Source organism: Larimichthys crocea, chromosome VI, assembly GCF_000972845.2.
Source record: "Larimichthys crocea isolate SSNF chromosome VI, L_crocea_2.0, whole genome shotgun sequence".
Classification (NCBI taxonomy): Eukaryota; Metazoa; Chordata; class Actinopteri; family Sciaenidae; genus Larimichthys; species Larimichthys crocea.
The window spans coordinates 3,010,246-3,028,354 of NC_040016.1; the positions used below are offsets into that span (position 1 = coordinate 3,010,246).

Genomic DNA, 18,109 nt, shown 5'->3' on the forward strand with positions numbered 1-18,109 from the left:
GCCTTGGCCTGGATTTGAGTTCCTCGTGCCGTGAGGTTATGCGTGTTGACGGAACCACCAGCAGCCATAATGAACTTACACTAAATACTATAACAGTTTCTAATAGTCACGCAAAGATTTTGCACACAAGATGTCATATCTCGTTTATTATTCATGTCTCGTCATAAATTAAGCAATAAAGCTAAAACCTTAAGTCAATAAATAATATACATACATCATGTTTTGAATAGTTAATGTCTAGACATAAAACCATTAAGTTGAAATGAGACTCTTGCCTTAGATCAGAATGTGAATGGCTGGTGTGTACCAGCGTGTCAGCATGGAAACATGTTTTGTGCGTTACAAGAGTGCATGTTCACCACACATCTTTCCCCCTTGAATGTCACAGCTAATGTATCATGCTTAACTGCAAACCAGAGTTGGTGGATATCACAGCCGATTGCATTTTACGGTCTTCAAGGTGGAAAAATAGGTGTGAGCTGCTGCTGGAATATACTGCATAAGTACAGTCAGTTTAACAGGAGGTAAATAAAGAAACATGTGCACGTTTCAGCAGCTGACAGATTTGCAAACACAATGCTTAGACTGCCAGGTTAGCAATGACAGCCCGGGTGAACTCGTCGCTTGTGGCATAGCCCCCCAGGTCTCCAGTGCGCACCTGTTGCAAACATAAGGACAGTTTGTTACTATATGCACAGCTGCAGCAACACATGTCCACATACAGTATCCCAGCCTGCATGTTAGAGAGCCTTTAAAAACTGCCCTTACACAACACACAAATAGTGTGATCAGTGAGATATGTAGTTCTACAACACAGCAGTTCTACTAAGCTTTGGTTTGTTTGCTCATTACAAAAGCTTGGTAATTAAAACATATCAGACAAACAAATCTATTAACAAACACAGTTTTAATGTTCAGAGAGAGTTTTGAATGTTAATATGAGGACACATCTTATAATTAGTATTGAACCATAGTAACAACATTCAAAGCCCAACAATGATGATTAAGAAAAGACACAATGTTATTTATTCACTATTACATCACACTTGTGACAAGCTTTAATATGCAAGTATGAAATCTCCATAAAAGATCTGGAATAAACAAACCCTAAATCTGATAATCAAAAAAGGACATGACACTCTTTACACTGCAGGTGGTGTACATATTCCAGAAAGTTAAAAAAAACAAAACAATCAGCACTTATGTTACTCCATCTTTTATTATTTGTGGTTAACAACTGAATACTTGTGATGTCTGTTAAACTGTAGCACGCTGTAAACAAGCATGGCAAAAGCTTACAGCGTTAGTGGCATGGACAATTCCATCTTTTACAAAGCTTGTTCATATGGAAATTGTTTAAATATAACATTTTTAAAATTTAAATATAAAATATCAATTCATAATTTAACCTAGACTAGAAGTGCACTGCGCCACTCTCAGTAAACAGTACGAACTGTAAGAACACTGTGATCATCACATAGTGAGATTGTCTGTGGCTGTATCACTAAACTGTAGAATTATTATAAAAATTCTCAATTTGTTATACACTTGGCAGTTATTTTACAACTGATGGAGGAAAACATGAAAGGACTTTTTTGCTTTAATTGACTTTTCTTTTGGTTGAAATGACAATGAAAATATATTAACGGCATTACCAACAAGAAAAGTATTTTTTTGGATGAAATATTAAAAATACTAAGAAATGTTAAGGTATAAAGTGTCATGATGTAGCAGTGTCAGCAGCAGTCTGTCATTAGATGTTTCAGCTAGGAATGATTAGATAATCAAAAAAAACAAACCTAAAAGGTTGGTGGTGAATGTGATGCAAAAGTAAAGCAGCTGATATGAACTGTTGATAACGGCAGACAGGTTGTTTTGCAGACAGTTCTAACAATGTGTGACAGCAGAGAGGTAGCATTTAAGGCCAACATGGCTGAAACACAACAACCACAGTGACACAAAACGGAAAGAAAGATAGTCTGATAGACAGTAACAATGAAGATAAATGGTGTGCGTTTTTGTAATGTACAGCACCATTGGTATAACATTGGATGGTGTGGCACAACTGTCATTTGGCAGTGAGAGGGGAGATGAGTCTTAACATGCGTCCAGTTCATGTTAAGAACAATGTCCAGATTCGAGAGAAATCGCAGTGAAACATCTTAGTAAACGGGTCGGTGACGCAGGTTTTCCACAACAGCATGCACAAAGTCGCCAGTGGTAGAGTACCCGCCAAGGTCTCGTGTCCGTACCTGGGACATACACACACGCACGCACGCACACAGGATAATGGGGTACAAGGAGAGGAGGGAATTAAAGGAAAGGGAAGAGGGAGAGGAAGGGCACTTCAGACAATGTGCAGGAAAATTCTGCTTTCAACTGACAGGCATTCCTTACAAAGATCATTTCTCACATTCATACAGTTTCATCAAACACAATGCTGAACTCATAGAAGAGCTTTTGCCACCTAATATAGAAGCATTTTAGGCCGATTGCATGCTAAAGTTTCTGTCAGTGTGTGTTAGTGTCAACATGGAGCAGGTGCAAAAGGCAGGTAGTCCAATCCAGTTTAAAAAAAAGGAAGAAAAAAAAAGACTGGTTGCTCTGGAAACAAAACACATATACCCTGCACATTTCTAATGACAAAAGTGAGCAAGGAAGAGAAATGCAAGAAAAGACCTAAAGTAACATGCATGAGCATATAAATAATCTTAAATGTAAGTAATGAAAGGCTCTCTAACATACACCCCCTCTTGCTGTTAATATCGTTAGTGATGACTGACATTAATGTCACAGCAGGCATCTCGCATTCACAGCCTGAATGTGCTAGTGTATATACATTACGTAGAGCTAACAAGTAAGACACACTTACCTTGCCCTGTTTGATGACCCTCTTGACAGCATCTGACACCATTTGGGAGTGATATTCCAGGCTAGAAAACAATACGGGGATGATCAAGAGGTGGCCTTATACACATGTCAACATTCAAACAAAATGACTGGCTTGTGGGGGCAGCCAGGACTACTTCTCACTACAAGACTTATCAGGTTGACTCACTTAAGGTGTCTGAGCATGTTAGCAGCACTGAGCAGCATGGCTGTAGGGTTGGCGATGTTCCTTCCTACAGCTTGTGCAAAGGGGTGACGTGCACCCTGAAAGAGAAAAGAGAGACAAATGCAGGTTTAGTAAGTTAAACATTTTCTGCCATGTATTCTCATCAAAAGTACTAAAACTTAACTCGAAACAGAGGAATCAGAATTAAACTTGCTGTATAAACAAACAGCAACGCAGTGGGAAGGGTTACTGGGAAGGGAACTTACAGTCTCAAACACAGCATACTCTGCACTGTAGCTTTCCCCAGGAACAACTCCTGCTCCTCCAACCAGCCCCGCTGCCAGGTTATCAATAATGTTGCCATAGAGGTTGGGCATCACCAGCACATCAAACTGGTATGGGTTCTGGACCAGCTGCAGTAAAATAACACAGACAATGACATGTTTACACAAGAAACAAACAAAAACAACAAAACCCAATCAGCAAATGATTTATGCATTTAAATACCTGCATGCAACAGTTGTCAATGATTATGTTCTCATATTTGATTTTGGGGTACAGCTGTGCCACCTCCGCACAGCTCTGCAGAAACAGGCCATCACCTAATTTCCTGTAATGAGACAGGGAATGAGTGTTGCTGTAAACGTAACCACCTAAATTAACACCGTTTTAAGAATAAACAGATTATGATTAAATATACAAGGAGGGAAAGAGGGAGATTTTCTATTCCCTTACATGATGTTAGCCTTGTGGACGGCGGTGACCTTGTTTCGGCCCTTCTTGGTGGCATAATCGAAGGCGAACTTGGCGATGCGCCGTGACTTCTGTCTGGTGATGATCTTCAAACATTCGATCACACCCGTCACACTCTACAGAGAAGAAGAAGGTATTTACATTTTAATACAGCCAGTCTTACTTAAGCATTGACTAATCAAGAGCGCACAAGAATGAGCACATATTAGAGCCCATCTACAGTTTGTCATCTATCTGATGAAACAGATTCACTTCAGTATAAAATTAATAAAGCCCTATACAGAGTAAAGGCTCATATTTCACACACACCGGTCACAATGCCAAATTTTTTTTATGATAAACTGAGTCTACAGGGCAGTTGAGGAATCATTATGGGAGAAGCAGTGAACATTTAGTCCTCCTTATGAGTGAGATGTAATTCAAAAGAAAGCCTTAATTAAAGACACGCGCACACAAACACATTGTGCCATTTCAGCACCCCTGTCAGAGTGATTCATCTTTGTTTTGATACCCAGTTCAATGCTGGCCAAATGTCTGTGTGTTCAAGGGAAATCTCCCCCTTCAAAGAAAGGAAAAAAAAGAAAAAAGTTCTCTTTTCATGTGGTTTCAAAAACGCTGTTCACCCTCTATGACTGCATTGACGGGGAGTGTTTACCTCGTGCTCCAGGGAACTGTACTCGCCCTCAGTCTGTTCGCGGATGATGACCAGGTCCAGGTTGTTGTGGCGTGTACTGTAGCCCGGCAGGCTGTTCACATGAACCACATTAGCAAACAGGTCCAGTTTACGCCTGATGAGTGGATAGGGAGGTAGCGTTATTTAAAAATCTAAATAATACACATAGAAATGCACAACTCGTTTGTCTGGTTTTACCTCAGTCGCATCTCATATGAAGCCAGCTCCCCTTTGAACTCCATGGGTGTGTGAATCTTTCCTGGATAACGAAGCATGTCACATCATGTACTTCACTGCTGCATTTCAAAAAGCTCAAAAATTCAAGTGAATGTAGAGAGGAGACAAGTAAATAAATGAAGCTACCTTTCATTGCCACTTTGTTGGTTTTCATAGAGGTCAACACTTGCTCCAGCTTCTCCTCACTGGCCATGTTCTGCACCTCACTCAGGTGAAACTCCTCAAATTCTACTGGGACATCTCCTGCCTGCAGTCAAGAAGAAAAGAAGAAGCCAACTTAAAAATCAGGTAGTTCAATTAAATAAATAAATAAAAGGCTCAGCAACCTGAAATGATCCAAGAGTGGGACAAAAATGAAACATCAAACATCTCTCACTCTTTTTTCTTGTAGCTATAGTGCACCACCATATGTTCTCCAAAAGGACAAAAGACATTATAGATGGTACCTTGAACACATCCTTGACAGCAGTCATCAGCTCAGGTCCCACTCCATCCCCTGGAACCATGGTCACCTTGAAGGTAGCATCAGCTCGGGCCGGCGGGGCTTCTGGGCCACAGAGAGCAGCAGACACACTCAGTGGTCGAGAGGCCAACTGCTGCCACCGGGGGCTGCTCAGGCCCTGAGGAGCGAAAGAAGATGTAGTTACAACAAGCACAACATGATATAACACGAGGCAACGTAAATGTGTCCACGCTGAAATTTTTGCTTTTCTTTTTCTTTGATATTATTATACATCAAATATTTTTTGACATTGCACTGATTTGTGAGTGAGCTGAGTCATTAATGATCCCTTTAATGATCTCACTGATGCCTCAGATTTATCTTGGGAGACATAAAAAAGAATCACTGTACTAAGCCATTATGGGTAATGCTACAAAATCAATGAGAAGGTCATATATTATATTGGATAAAGCAAAATTCCTCCACTAAGAGGCCCAATGGTTCTCATTTGACTAGATCAGTGGTTCTAAACCTGGGTTTGCTCGAACCCTAGGGGTTCGGTGAGTCGGTCTCAGGGGTTCGGTGGAGCCTCCGCCCTGGAATTTTTTATACCATTTGTTACAACATATCTTTGTGAGCAATGGTTTTCGAGGACGCTGGACATAAAAACTAAGAAAAGGAACAGACTTTGCTGTGAAAATGACATGAGACTGGCACTTGCCAAGGTGAAGCCACGCATATCTGAACTGGTCTCTCAAAGGCAACAGCAGAAGTCACACTGAGGTAAGTTGTTGTGAGTTCATGCACTGTGTTGGTTTTGTTATTTGAACAAGGTGATGTTAATGCACGGTTCATTTTGTGCACCAGTAAAAAAAAAATCTTATTTTATTTTTTTACTAAAGAAGGGTTCGGTGAATGAGCATATGAAACTGGTGGGGTTCGGTACCTCCAACAAGGTTAAGAACCACTGGACTAGATAATATTGAGATGGGTGCGACTTTCCGCTGACATGTTTCAAGAGGATGCTAAATAATAATTAACCACTGACCAGTGGGCAAAATTGGGAGCAACAGGGATTCAATGAAATAAACATCTCACTTCTGTCATCTGTCAAAATCATGGCACTCAAAAAAAAAAAAAAGCAAACAAATGGAAACAAATAAAGATTTCATCAATGATTCATCTATTGACTCCCACTGAGATTTAAGAATTTGGCAAGTGAAAGAGCCGATACAAAGTTATCATCTGAAGTGAACAAGACACCAGATTAGTCTGATTTGAGCTACAGGCTGCAGTCATCCAGTGTGTGTGTGTGTGAAAGTGACCCAGGGACAGAGAGGTGACTGAGTCAGCTAGCTGCTTTAACTCACTAACTCACACAGACCAATGACTAGTTTGACGAGTATCACCTGAGCGAGATGTTTTTTTCCCTCGTTGAGCAGCTGACAGAGAGCAGCAGATATAAAGTCACTTGTTTATGTATCACATTTGATCTGAGGAGCTGTTTTAATGACAGAGGCTCGTGGTTAGCAACCAGACCCAGTGAGTCTGCCTCTTTCTTTAACAGTTTATGACAACACAACGCCGGACATGAACAAAAACACAACTCCGACCACAGCAGCTCCTTTCCTGTGTATAAAATAAGCCGGTAAACACTTTATATACACTCACCTTGACCAATGTTACCAAGCTTCCTCTCAGGGCGGCCGCCATCGTCACGGGCATGCAGCTACTATGTTACTTCTTCTGTGGTGCAGCGGCGGTAGAGCGCTATCTACAGGACAATAGAAGAAGAAGAAGAAGAAGTCCTTTATTGTAGTCCTCCTCATGTTGATAGGAGTGGTATGGCATGTCGGGAGTGTCTTGCTCCAGGACACTTCGGCAGCCAACATGAGGGCTTGAACACGAGTCCTCAACTTTGTACCACACAGTCTGAAACGTGTTGTCCATCATCTAGGACTAAACACAGGAAAGTTCATGGGAAATACTAATAGGAAGGGCACTATTTATATTTATATTGTACTGTGTTGTATTTATTTTGTGTATAATAACCTAAAAAAAAAACACAGGGTGCAAATATGTCCAGTTATTCCTTGGTATGTTGTCATGTCTACATATTCATCTACATCTGAGGGATCAGACATCTCATCTTCTAGATTCCATTGGTTCATTGTGACAGCCTACAGTTCCCCTCATCTAGGACAAGGAAAACAAGCAGCACACACACACACACACACACACACACACACACAGATCTAGATTATGTTATCTGACTTAATGTTTCAGAGGTTGGATAGTGTGATAGACTCGCTCGGTCTTGGTAAACAACACAACTCAAACAGGAAAACAGTCATTACACATGAGCAGGAAACCTCTGTGCTCATTTCAAGGGGCATAAGATCCCTCTTTGAAAGGCCTTTATAGTTAGAGGAGGTTGAAAAGCAGGTTGAGTGAGGATGGTGCATTGAAAGATAGAGTGGCATATATATGGTGAATCTGGTGAGGTGTATAAAACAGGAAATAGGGAAACCACATAATATTACACCATTCAGCAATGTCGCAATAAAAACAGTCTTTGTGAAGAGTATACTGGCCATTTGTCTTTGAATGATTCACTGCTGGCTGATTACAGTCATTTATCGTGTCTGATGATGCCACATGTTCACCCATCCTTATGTGAACAGCTTTGGATGCACATGTTCACACTCACTCATGAATCTTCTCAATATGTTGCCTTCTGCTTAGAATATTATCTTTCACATTCTGTTTTGTTGTAACAGTATATTTTCTTCTTTCATGGCTCATCCTCTAAAGTGGGTCTATCCTAAATAGGTCAGGGGGATTTCCAGTCCTATTCCAGGCAAGTGATGCCCTGTACTGACACATAGGATGACATCGGATTTTAAAATCACCACCGTGAAACTTTAGGTCAGTGGGCCTCCCTCTGTCAAATAGTCCCCCTTTACCTTGTTGGGCATTTCATTTGGTTATTCATGCTAGCATAATTTGTTATGGGGCCAAAGCAGTGCGTTTAATTCATTATGTAAATTGTGCCCTGAGTCAGGCCTCACAGGCTGATCCGTCTGCTGTGCTTAAAGCCATCCTGCTTGGCTCGCTCCTTGCATACATTATCATTACATTCACAGAGCTAAGCATCTGTTTTTGTGAAATATAAATCCCTGGCAATCTTCAGATCCCTCTGAAATACCCAAAATGGGATTTTAAGAGTACTGTAGGCATATTCACCTTATCGTGGGAAAACAGCTTTTAAGATGTAATGTGCTGGAAACAGCTCTGAGCTGATGTCTGTGATGCTGAACAATAATTCAATTTTTTTTTAAAAATTGCACTTCGACCTGGGCTATTAGCCAATAATTAGTTTTTAAACAATTTAAGTCAATATATTGCTTAAAAATATTATTTTTTAATGTAATTACTTAATCATTCTTAGTATATTGTACTATTATGAGGGCATTGTTGTTTTTACTAGCGTCTTTGAGTTGAACAGACTTAAATACATGCATTTTCACCTACACCACACCCGTCATCAGCACTTTACCAGCTCTGATTTGGTAAAGTCACTCATGACTCTCAGAAGTCATCATCAAGAACAACAACAACACATTATCAGCCTGTATCTCAGAGGCACCTAATCCTCATCAGCGGTCTGCAGTCACAACACTGACATTTTTCTTTGTTTAACATGTTTTTGCTATCAGTGGAAGAACATAGACCAGTTTGACCACTGTAATTTCAGCAGCTACTGGCTTGACCCTCGAGAGTTGGATTTCTGGACAAATTTCTTTTTGAAAGTAAAAGAAAAAAAAGTGCTCAACCTGACTCAAAATTCTGTTCAGCGATATTCAACAGTATTATCAAAAGCACACAAGATTGTAAGAACAAACAGATTACATAAAGCTTGAGATAAGAAGGGCAAACATCAAAACAATGAAATGATAACACGTGGAAACAAAAAGGTAGGCGGTCATGAGGTGTACAGGTTGGTAACAAGACAGATGGGATGAGTGGAGGAAAATACAACACTATTTTACAACAATTGCTGACTAGGTTAGGGTCGAAAGTCGCAATCTACTGCTGGTAACATAAGAACGCTTCTCTGCTGTTACTATAAACACTCGGATTTAAAAATAGGGCTATTCTCATCTGAATGAAAAAAAAAATCTTGCATGACGTTGCAGCTCACTTTGCTCACCCAAATAAAGATTCTTGCCAGAAGTATAAATCCTTTTTTTATTATTATTTTTTATGCATTGTGAAGATATTTGGAAAATGTTCATTATGACTTCTGTTATTATAGTATTACTTTATCAAGATGGATTCAGGAAATGATGTTAGGTGGCTTTGTCTTTTCATTCATATGATCATATAAACGAACAGCAAGCAGACTGGAGACACAGTGGCACATCTGAAGGCCTCGGAGCCTGGAAGACGGTAATAAGGGACACAGCCTCGCAGTGCGCCCGGTGCTCGGCTAGTGGCTGACAGCCGCAGCGTGGTGTCGGAGTTTACTATATATGGGCAAAGCGCAGCCTGGCGGAGCGAGAGCCGCACTCGCTTCCGTGTTTGTGTGATCAGGGAGTGCACGGCCGGGGGGGAGCTTCACTGTCTCATTCATTTGGAGCAAGAGTAACGCCAAACAAGCGACCAGCAGGGAAAATGTCGTATGCTTTGAGTAAGTCTGTTTGTTTTTAATGGGGGAAAATGCACCGAGACGCTTCACTTCACTTTGGGCGACGTTGTTGTCAGCGAGCTAGTCAAGACAGGTAGCCCGTAGCTAGCTAGCCTCGCCCATAGCTGCACGATTTAGACTTTTTCATCTCGTGTGTGTGTGTGGGAGAAGAAATCCCAGATATGAACATCGATGGTGACGGATTTAACGCACGCTTGTGTTATATGTGCCCAGTTTGTTGTGAAGATGCTCCGGTTCAAAATGTGGTTCATCACAGACAGACAGACAGGTGAATTGAAGTTAGCGTTAGCTCTGAGCTAACTTCAGTCGGAGGAAATAGTTGTGCTCGCCTCGCATTGTTATGACATGTCCAGACAGAGGCTGGCTGCCTGTCAGCAGCGTCTCTCACTGGGGGAAGTGGCTCATAAAAACTGCGGAACAAGCTTGAAGTGAACACTTGTGACCGCAGTCTTAATGTCGAGCTGCTGGAGATGAGAGCTGAAAGAAAACTGTGATTATCAGAGGCATTTATTAAAGCTTGGTGGTGTTTTAATAAGTTAACAAACATGTTATCACACACAAGTGTTTTTTTTTTTTTGTGTGTGATAATAACACAAACAATACATATTCGTAAAACAAAGCAATTAGTTTATTAGTAATAAACCTCTTGCCACAATTATGTAACAATGTCACCTGACAGTTTCAGGAAGTGCCTTTATTCTTTTTTATTTCTTTTCTTTTGGAGTAAAAAATGATCCTCTCTTGGACGCTGCAATAACTGCTCTTTACTAAATTTGGTCTGAACACTGACTTGACCAATGAGGACAGATGTGGCCGCTTAGTCAAAGTGTGTGTGTGTGGAAAAATCAGTGAGGTCAGAGGCCATGTTCAACAACACAAATCTTCAGTCGTCATCAGACCCGCCTCTGCATACTGAAACCATAAGTGGTACAAGATAAGAGTCCAGTGCGGTGCAACTTTAAAGATTTCAGGCTCTGTCAGCTCATATTGCCATAGATGTACAATGTAACATTGTCTTTCTGCATACAATCCCTTTATGGGATAGTTCAATATGAATACTATGCTCGTTTAAGTTGTATTAAGCATTAATCGTCACATTGCTTGTCATGTCTACTTTTTCTTTTCAGAACATGTATTCGCCAGTCTCCCACAGATGGAGAGGGGAGTTTCAAAAGTGATTGGCGGCGATCCCAAAGGCAACAACTTCCTATACACCAATGGGAAGTGTGTCATCATCAGGAACATTGATGTAATTTTCTATATTTTTAAGAGCCATATTTAAGTGTTGCTAGCTTTTGTATTTATACCAAACTGGGTCTTGTTTCGGCCATTATTCAGATTTGTTATGGTGATGTTTTACTCTTTAGTTCTAGTTTATTAGTTTGATTTATTTTGGTTGTCCCGAGTGTGCTGTGCAAAATCCAGACTACGCTGCTAATTATCGTGGCCTGTTGAAGATGAATTGAAGTTGAGCTTGAACTGGTTTCACACAAAGGATGGTTTAGCCTTGTTTGCCTTGTGAGTCAGGGTGTATTGAATACTGAGAACAAAATGAGAGCTCCAAATTCTTTTGGTCAGCTGGTATTCAGTTAGTCCCTTAACCAGGAAGTAATAGTCGTTTTCATGTGTCAGATGAAATGAGTAAAATGTTACCATGGACAAAAGCCTTTTTAAAATAAGGTCCAGGTTTAAATCTAAAAAGATCTGCTGACCCTGTTTCACGTTTCCTGTCTTTGCTAGAACCCGGCTATAGCAGACATTTACACCGAACATGCCCATCAGGTGACCGTTGCCAAGTATGCCCCAAGCGGATTCTACATTGCATCAGGAGGTAAATGACCCATCTAGGAACACATGTCAACAAAAGTGTGTATATTCTAACTCACTGTAATGTTAATGCTCTAACAAAAAAAATGTTTTGAAATCCTTCAGATGCATCAGGAAAGATCCGTATCTGGGACACCACCCAGAAGGAGCACCTGCTCAAGTACGAGTACACTCCGCTTTCAGGCAAGATCAAGGACATTGCATGGACGGAGGATAGCAAGAGGATTGCTGTTGTTGGGGAAGGACGGGAGAAGTGAGTATGAGGAGTTTTCATTCATGTTATAGCTCAGACCAATGTCCACTGTGCACAAGTACATTGTATGGGGTTGGGGTGCCATGGTGGTGTTTTAGTAGAATTATGTTATAATTCTTATTGCTTAATGACAAGGCTTTTTATAAAATATGAAAGTGTTGTGCAGTGTGTGTGAAGCCTAGTTACTATTTTTGTTATTCCTATCCCTCTCTTAAACATCACCGACACTGAGAACAATTGTATACATGATCATCTCTTGTTGTAGGTATGGTGCAGTGTTCCTGTGGGATTCTGGGTCCTCAGTGGGTGAAGTTTCTGGCCACGCCAAATTAATCAACAGTGTTGATATAAGGCAGAAACGCCCTTACCGCCTTATTACTGGCAGTGATGATACCACTGGGTCCTTCTTCGAGGGGCCTCCCTTCAAGTTCAAGTTCACTTTGAGTGTGAGTTTTAGAAATTTACAGTTGCGCACTCACGTAGCTTTTGGAAAGTGGTATTTGTGGTCATGTTGATTTTCCTGGATCTGTTAGACCAACCAAAGACTAAACAAATGTTGGGCCTCAGAATATGCAGACATATTGGACTAAGAAATGTTTCTGGAACTTGGAACCAGCTTGTCTCTCTTGTCTTATTTGAATGCTCATTGGTCAGTTCTGTCCCACCCTGGTGGTTTTTGACACTGAAGCTTTGTTTGTCTGTTTCCTTCTTACATAACCCACTTCCCCCATAAATTCTTGGCGAATGTGTGAGCCACATTTCTAAAAACAGGCCATCCTTCTAGAAATATAAAGTACTTCTGCTTTTTTTTTTAGCACTAAACCTTTTTTTTTTTAATTTTGTCCTCTACTCAAAAAAACAAATAATATTGATAAATTATATTCTCCAGTGTTTACCTAGGTTTGGATGATTGTATTGAAAATATGCAGTTGATGCGTAAGCCTCAAGGGCTCATCATTTAAAATAAATTAATATTTCTATTTTTATGTCTTTCTTTATGCATAATTTCTCACTATTTCTTACTTTCTTTCTCCCTGGTGACCGCTAAAGGAGCACAGCCAGTTTGTCAATTGCGTCCGTTTCTCTCCAGATGGAAGTCGGTTTGTTACAGCTAGCGCTGATGGCCAGGTGAGTATTGGACTACCAAGCATGGCCATATGACCATATGAACTTTTAAAGTTAAATCAAGATTATCTCTGATAACATAATCTAAGTAAATATAATCTGAAAAAAAAAATTATAAATATAATCTTAGGATGTCCCCAAACTGTCCCTCGTCTTCTTAATGAGTATTATATCCACAGATTCTCGTCTATGATGGAGCGAATGGTGAGCGTGTTTCCTCACTGGGTGGAGAGAAAGCCCACAAAGGAGGAATCTATGCTGTAAGTAGCTATATTCAGTATTGTCATGCTGCCTGTGCTGCATATGTTGTATGCACTTCAAAACTAGGGATTTTGTACCTCCTCCTGTCCTCAAGTTACTGATTTCTCAAGTTTCTCCCCTGCCCCCCTGTGCTTTTAAATCCTCCAGGTCAGCTGGAGCCCTGACAGCTCCCAACTGATCTCTGCCTCAGGGGATAAGACCGTGAAACTCTGGGATGTTGGTGCAGGTACAGCCGTCACCACCTTCAACCTGGGCAGTGACGTGGCAGACCTGCAGCTGGGCTGCCTGTGGCAGAAAGACCACCTCCTCAGCATCTCCTTGTCAGGATACATCAACTATCTGGACAAGAACAACCCTGACCGGCCCATACGCACCATCAAGGTCAGACTCTCAGGGGTGTAAAAGATCTGTTCCTGTATATTCTACATTATCTGTTTTTATGTTCGTTGTTCTGTGTATATCTAAAAACATGTGCTTGTTCATCCTACAGGGTCACACCAAATCCATTCAGTGTCTGACATCTCACAAAAAAGATGGGCGGTCATACATCTACTCGGGGAGTCATGATGGACACATCAATATCCTTTCACTGATCAAGTGATGCCAGTAATTATTGTGAAGGTCACTCAGTGAGTCGCCCTTTAAACTGTGTGTAGATTACCTTTTTAATCATGTCTGGCAGATGTAGCACAAACTGGAAACATGTTTTTAATCTCCTAAATACAGTATGTTGACATTATATTACAGGATATTTTGCCTGTCAACTGAAAGTTTGCCATTTTTGATAGCTCCACACAGTCATTTAGCACAAATGACTTTCCGTGAAATGGCCAAATTAATTTGCGACGATTGTAGGATTTGTGGTGTGAAGCAGTCAACCATAGAAAAAAAATGTTTGTTCCTCAGCTGAGGGATAAGTGCTGGGTGGGGAAGCCAAAACTCTGCAATTGTGACACCTTTTTGTTTACAGTCGTCCCTCGCTATAACGCGGTTCACTTATGGCGGACTCGCTGTTTCACAGACTTTTTTTAGTGTAATTTTGCATGCTTTTTTTTTTTTTTTACAGCGTACTGTACAGTATGCACGCGCATTGTGTTCGGCACAGTCAGAGGAACTGTGAAATACGCGAGTTACTGGTAATAATTTCTTATGTGTCAAACCTTGTAGATTGATCATTAAAATTAAATCTGTTAAAAATGTTTGGGCTTGAAAACAGGTTTTGATCTTTGGTTTCATTTACTAATACCGTATTGTACTTATTTTTTGTTAAATCTGCAAAAGTTTGAACTTTGAGAGTGTTTAAATAAGAGGGAAATGTGAGAAAATGTTAATGCCTGTCTGACAAAAGTGTATAAAAGTGTGTGGTTAGGGGTTTTACAGCCTTAAAACATGTATAATAATTGTAAAACTTACTTCGTGGATTTCGTTTATTGTGGGTTATTTTTAGACCGTATCCCCCGCGATAAACAAGGGACCACTGTATAGAGATGTTCTCAAAACCTTTTTAGAATCAAGAATTCAAGCGTACAGCTAGTTCAGTAGTCTCATCCTCACGCTATTTCTGTGTTCATTTCATAGTCTGCTCTTTGTTGCCACTTTCCTGCGATATTAGGTATCCACGTCTACAGTTAATGTTTTCCTTAATGATTGCCGCACATTACTGGGATGCAGAAACTGGGGAGAATGACTGCTTCTCAGGCAAGGGCCACAGCAACCAGGTGAGCAAGATGGTGATTGACGAAGCCAACGATGAGCTCGTGACATGCAGCATGGATGATACAGTGCGTTACACCAACCTCAGCAAGAAGGAGTACAGGTAGGAGACTTACAGATAATAATGATGTTCTGCATTTTGTCTGATCATGATAACGGAAGTCAGTCTGGGCAAAGCATATTGAGTAGCTTATATTAAACATTCATAAACTCCTTCCTATAAACGTGAGATTTAAGAGAGGATATAAAAGATGTTAATGATGTATATCTGATCTCAATAGGCAGATAATTTATATGCAGCGATGGGATCACCGCATGTCCAATATCAATACAAGTCTGCCATTATGTTTTACCCTCTTAAATCTAACATGAGTCATGGAACTATCTGTCGTGTTTTCTTTAACCTCAAACTGGATATTTTCCTGCAGAATTTGTCAGTCATTAGTCATTTGTCCTCCTCTAAATGTTGTTTCTTATCATTTAAATCCCAATCAGTGCCTCTGACATGTTGAAGATGGATTTCCAGCCTAAAAGTGTGTCACCATTAGTGGGAGGGCTGGCACTGGCTGTGTGCATTGGGCAGGTAATGTCTTCTGTCTTATTCATCGTTGTCTAACTTAGCCAAGTTTTTAGATCAGTGTTTCCCCTGTGAAAACATCTGAGCCATTTCCAAGATTCTACATCATACTCCTGATATTTAAATTCCCCTAAAGTTTCATTGTCTGCTAAACTTGTGTCTTAGTTTAATGGCGTCATTCATCCTCTTTTGCGTTTTCTAGATTGTCTTGCTGAAGGATAAGAAAAAAGTGTTTACATTGGACAAGCATGGATATGAAGCAGAGGTTGGAACTATCCATCCCGGCGGCACCACTGCTGCGGTGGGGGGAACAGTAAGTGGAAACACAGATTATCTCTGAAAATGCTTTTGACTTCAGGGCAAAAATAGAATCGGCATGTTTTGGTGTGGAATAATCACCCAATTTAAGTAACCATCACAGGAAATGTTTACAGCACCCTGGTGATATTAGATTTGAGATTCATCCTTTTTTCTTTTTTCTTTTTCTGCTTTTTAGGATGGGAAAGTTTATCTTTACTCCATTCAGGGCAACACTCTGAAGGCCGAGGATAAAACTGTCGAGGCTACAGGGCCGATCACTGACATGGCCTATTCTAACGATGGAGCCTATCTGGCTGTCTTAGATGAGAAGAAAGTTACCACGGTTTTTTCTGTGGCTGACAACTACTCGGTAAACAATTATCTCTTCTTTTGTCAGTACTCATTGTCAAGTGCCCATAGCAGTTTTGTCATTGTCTCTTTTTATAATTATTTTGCATTATTTTATATATTTTTATTTTTTTATTTTCTCACCAGGTCAAAAATGTGTTTTATGGACACCATGCCAAACCTGTGAGCTTGGCATGGTCCCCTGACAATGAGCACTTTGCGACTGGTGGGATGGACATGATGGTGTATGTTTGGACAGTTGGTGATTCAGATAAGAGGATCAAGATCCCAGGTAAACTGTACAATGCATATGTACCTTGCCTCATGCCTGGTTTGCATGAATTTATACACTGAATTACTTGGAGGTTTCTTTATGAGCAGTCAACTCTGCAGCACAAAACAAACAGGCAAAAACAAAAGCAGCAGGACATTTAACCTGAGAATAAGAATCATTGTGTTTATCTTTTTAAAATGAGAGCTACACACACACACACACACACACAAATAAACTCACCACTAGATGTCACCAAATCGTTTACTATAACTTTGAGCGTCCCTGTTTCATTACTTACTCCAGTATTTAAAACTCTTCCATAAAATACTGAAAATGAATTTGTATTTCAATGAAACACTTTTCTCCATGAGACAGTTTTGTAATTGTTTCATGCTTTGATGTCTGCAGACAGTCACCGGTTGCACCATGTCAGCGGCCTGGCCTGGGTAGATGAGCATACTCTAGTCACTACCTCCCATGATGCCAGCGTCAAGCAGTGGACTATTACATACTGAGCTGCGAACAGTCAAACATCCACATCTCCAGGGACAAGGACTACTGTAGACTTCAATCTTTCTTTTTTTTTTTAAAGTGTATTTTCACTGTCTAAACGGTGTTCTATGCTGTCTGCAAACATCTGAATTGTAAATGGTTATGGCTGGGAAAAGCTCCCATTAAAAATTATTCAAGATGTGCATCTGATGCGACTATCCTCAACTTACAGAGGCAAATTGTTGAATTCTACAATGTAACCATGAGTGCTTTTACATCCTTTTGAGCGTTATGGACCCAGAAACACATTTGTAAGCTCAACATTCCATATGTAATAGCTTTCACTCTGTTTAACTGAAATCCTTGTCGGTGGTTGGGCTTAATGCAACTTATTGGATGAACCGAAAGCAACTTATTTTTTTTTTCTTTTTATTATCATCAATTGTGTTTGAAAGAAATTAAACGTTTTGGTTACATTCCTGAAATGAGAAGTAACTTGTCCTAACTGAAGTTGCCTGTCACTTTTTTTTCCAACGTTTAAAGGGGGTGTTTTGTTTTCTTTCTTTCTTTTTCTTTTCCTCTTTGCTTTGTCCTAGGTTTCATACTTTGTGTGCTTAACTTTTCCTGTTGGACTGGGGAGCAATAATAGGAACTAAATGAGCAGAGTATGTGTAGAACGAAGATGCTGTCTGTTCAGTCACAGGTCGTGAGTTGTTGCTGTCGGTTGTTGAGGGGGTGCACTATGCTTGTCTCACTTACCTTTTTTTTCCCCATGTCTTTATGCATTTGCTTCCAATGTGGAAGTGATTAATCAATAATATTAATAATAATAAAACAGTTTTTATGCATTTTCCCTTTTATGCAGATTTGCACACTATTTGTCAAACAGATTTCTGTGCAGGTTGTCCAATTCAATTTCATGGCATTCATAAGCATTAAACTGTGTAAACACGCACACTTTCTAGATTCTTAACACTTTTTCCAGGACTTCCCTATTATAGATTGTAGTAGTGAAAATACTTGAAGGGCCAGGTCTTTTAATGCTTAATGGGGACAAAAATATTAACA

The 18,109-nt window shown here is 40.2% G+C and overlaps 2 protein-coding genes across 3 annotated transcripts; one reads left to right on the top strand and one right to left on the bottom strand.

Annotated features, from left to right (window-relative positions):
- Nucleotides 1-128: 128 nt before the first annotated feature.
- Nucleotides 129-6,933, bottom strand: idh3b (isocitrate dehydrogenase (NAD(+)) 3 non-catalytic subunit beta). 2 transcript variants are annotated; one of them, XM_010743325.3, is made up of 11 exons: nucleotides 6,832-6,933; nucleotides 5,165-5,338; nucleotides 4,845-4,965; nucleotides 4,680-4,740; nucleotides 4,464-4,596; nucleotides 3,791-3,924; nucleotides 3,563-3,665; nucleotides 3,322-3,468; nucleotides 3,059-3,153; nucleotides 2,873-2,933; nucleotides 129-658 (listed from the first exon to the last, which is right to left on the bottom strand). In XM_010743325.3, the coding sequence occupies exons 1-11, from the start codon at nucleotides 6,883-6,885 to the stop codon at nucleotides 581-583; spliced, it is 1,161 nt and encodes a 386-aa protein (XP_010741627.3). In that variant the 5' UTR covers nucleotides 6,886-6,933; the 3' UTR covers nucleotides 129-580. The 2 variants fall into 2 exon arrangements, with proteins under 2 accessions (XP_010741627.3, XP_010741626.3); XM_010743324.3 differs by lacking the exon at nucleotides 129-658 and adding an exon at nucleotides 1,044-2,252.
- Nucleotides 6,934-9,694: 2,761 nt separating this feature from the next.
- Nucleotides 9,695-17,889, top strand: wdr1 (WD repeat domain 1). Its single transcript, XM_010743326.3, has 15 exons — nucleotides 9,695-9,853; nucleotides 10,999-11,120; nucleotides 11,612-11,702; nucleotides 11,804-11,951; nucleotides 12,217-12,397; nucleotides 13,002-13,079; nucleotides 13,256-13,336; nucleotides 13,485-13,718; nucleotides 13,828-13,915; nucleotides 14,994-15,153; nucleotides 15,546-15,633; nucleotides 15,830-15,940; nucleotides 16,124-16,297; nucleotides 16,423-16,567; nucleotides 16,958-17,889. The coding sequence occupies exons 1-15, from the start codon at nucleotides 9,838-9,840 to the stop codon at nucleotides 17,062-17,064; spliced, it is 1,824 nt and encodes a 607-aa protein (XP_010741628.1). The 5' UTR covers nucleotides 9,695-9,837; the 3' UTR covers nucleotides 17,065-17,889.
- Nucleotides 17,890-18,109: the final 220 nt, after the last annotated feature.

Coding starts and splice junctions, on each gene's coding strand:
- wdr1 (XM_010743326.3), top strand. Junction 13,080..13,255: donor CAGCTAGCGCTGATGGCCAG/GTGAGTATTGGA, acceptor TTATATCCACAG/ATTCTCGTCTATGATGGAGC. Junction 15,154..15,545: donor CTCAGCAAGAAGGAGTACAG/GTAGGAGACTTA, acceptor AATCCCAATCAG/TGCCTCTGACATGTTGAAGA.
- idh3b (XM_010743324.3), bottom strand. CDS start 6,885: ATGCCCGTGACGATGGCGGCCGCCCTGAGAGGAAGCTTGGTAACATTG. Junction 4,966..5,164: donor CTGTCAAGGATGTGTTCAAG/GTACCATCTATA, acceptor TCTTGACTGCAG/GCAGGAGATGTCCCAGTAGA. Junction 4,741..4,844: donor CAACAAAGTGGCAATGAAAG/GTAGCTTCATTT, acceptor TTCGTTATCCAG/GAAAGATTCACACACCCATG.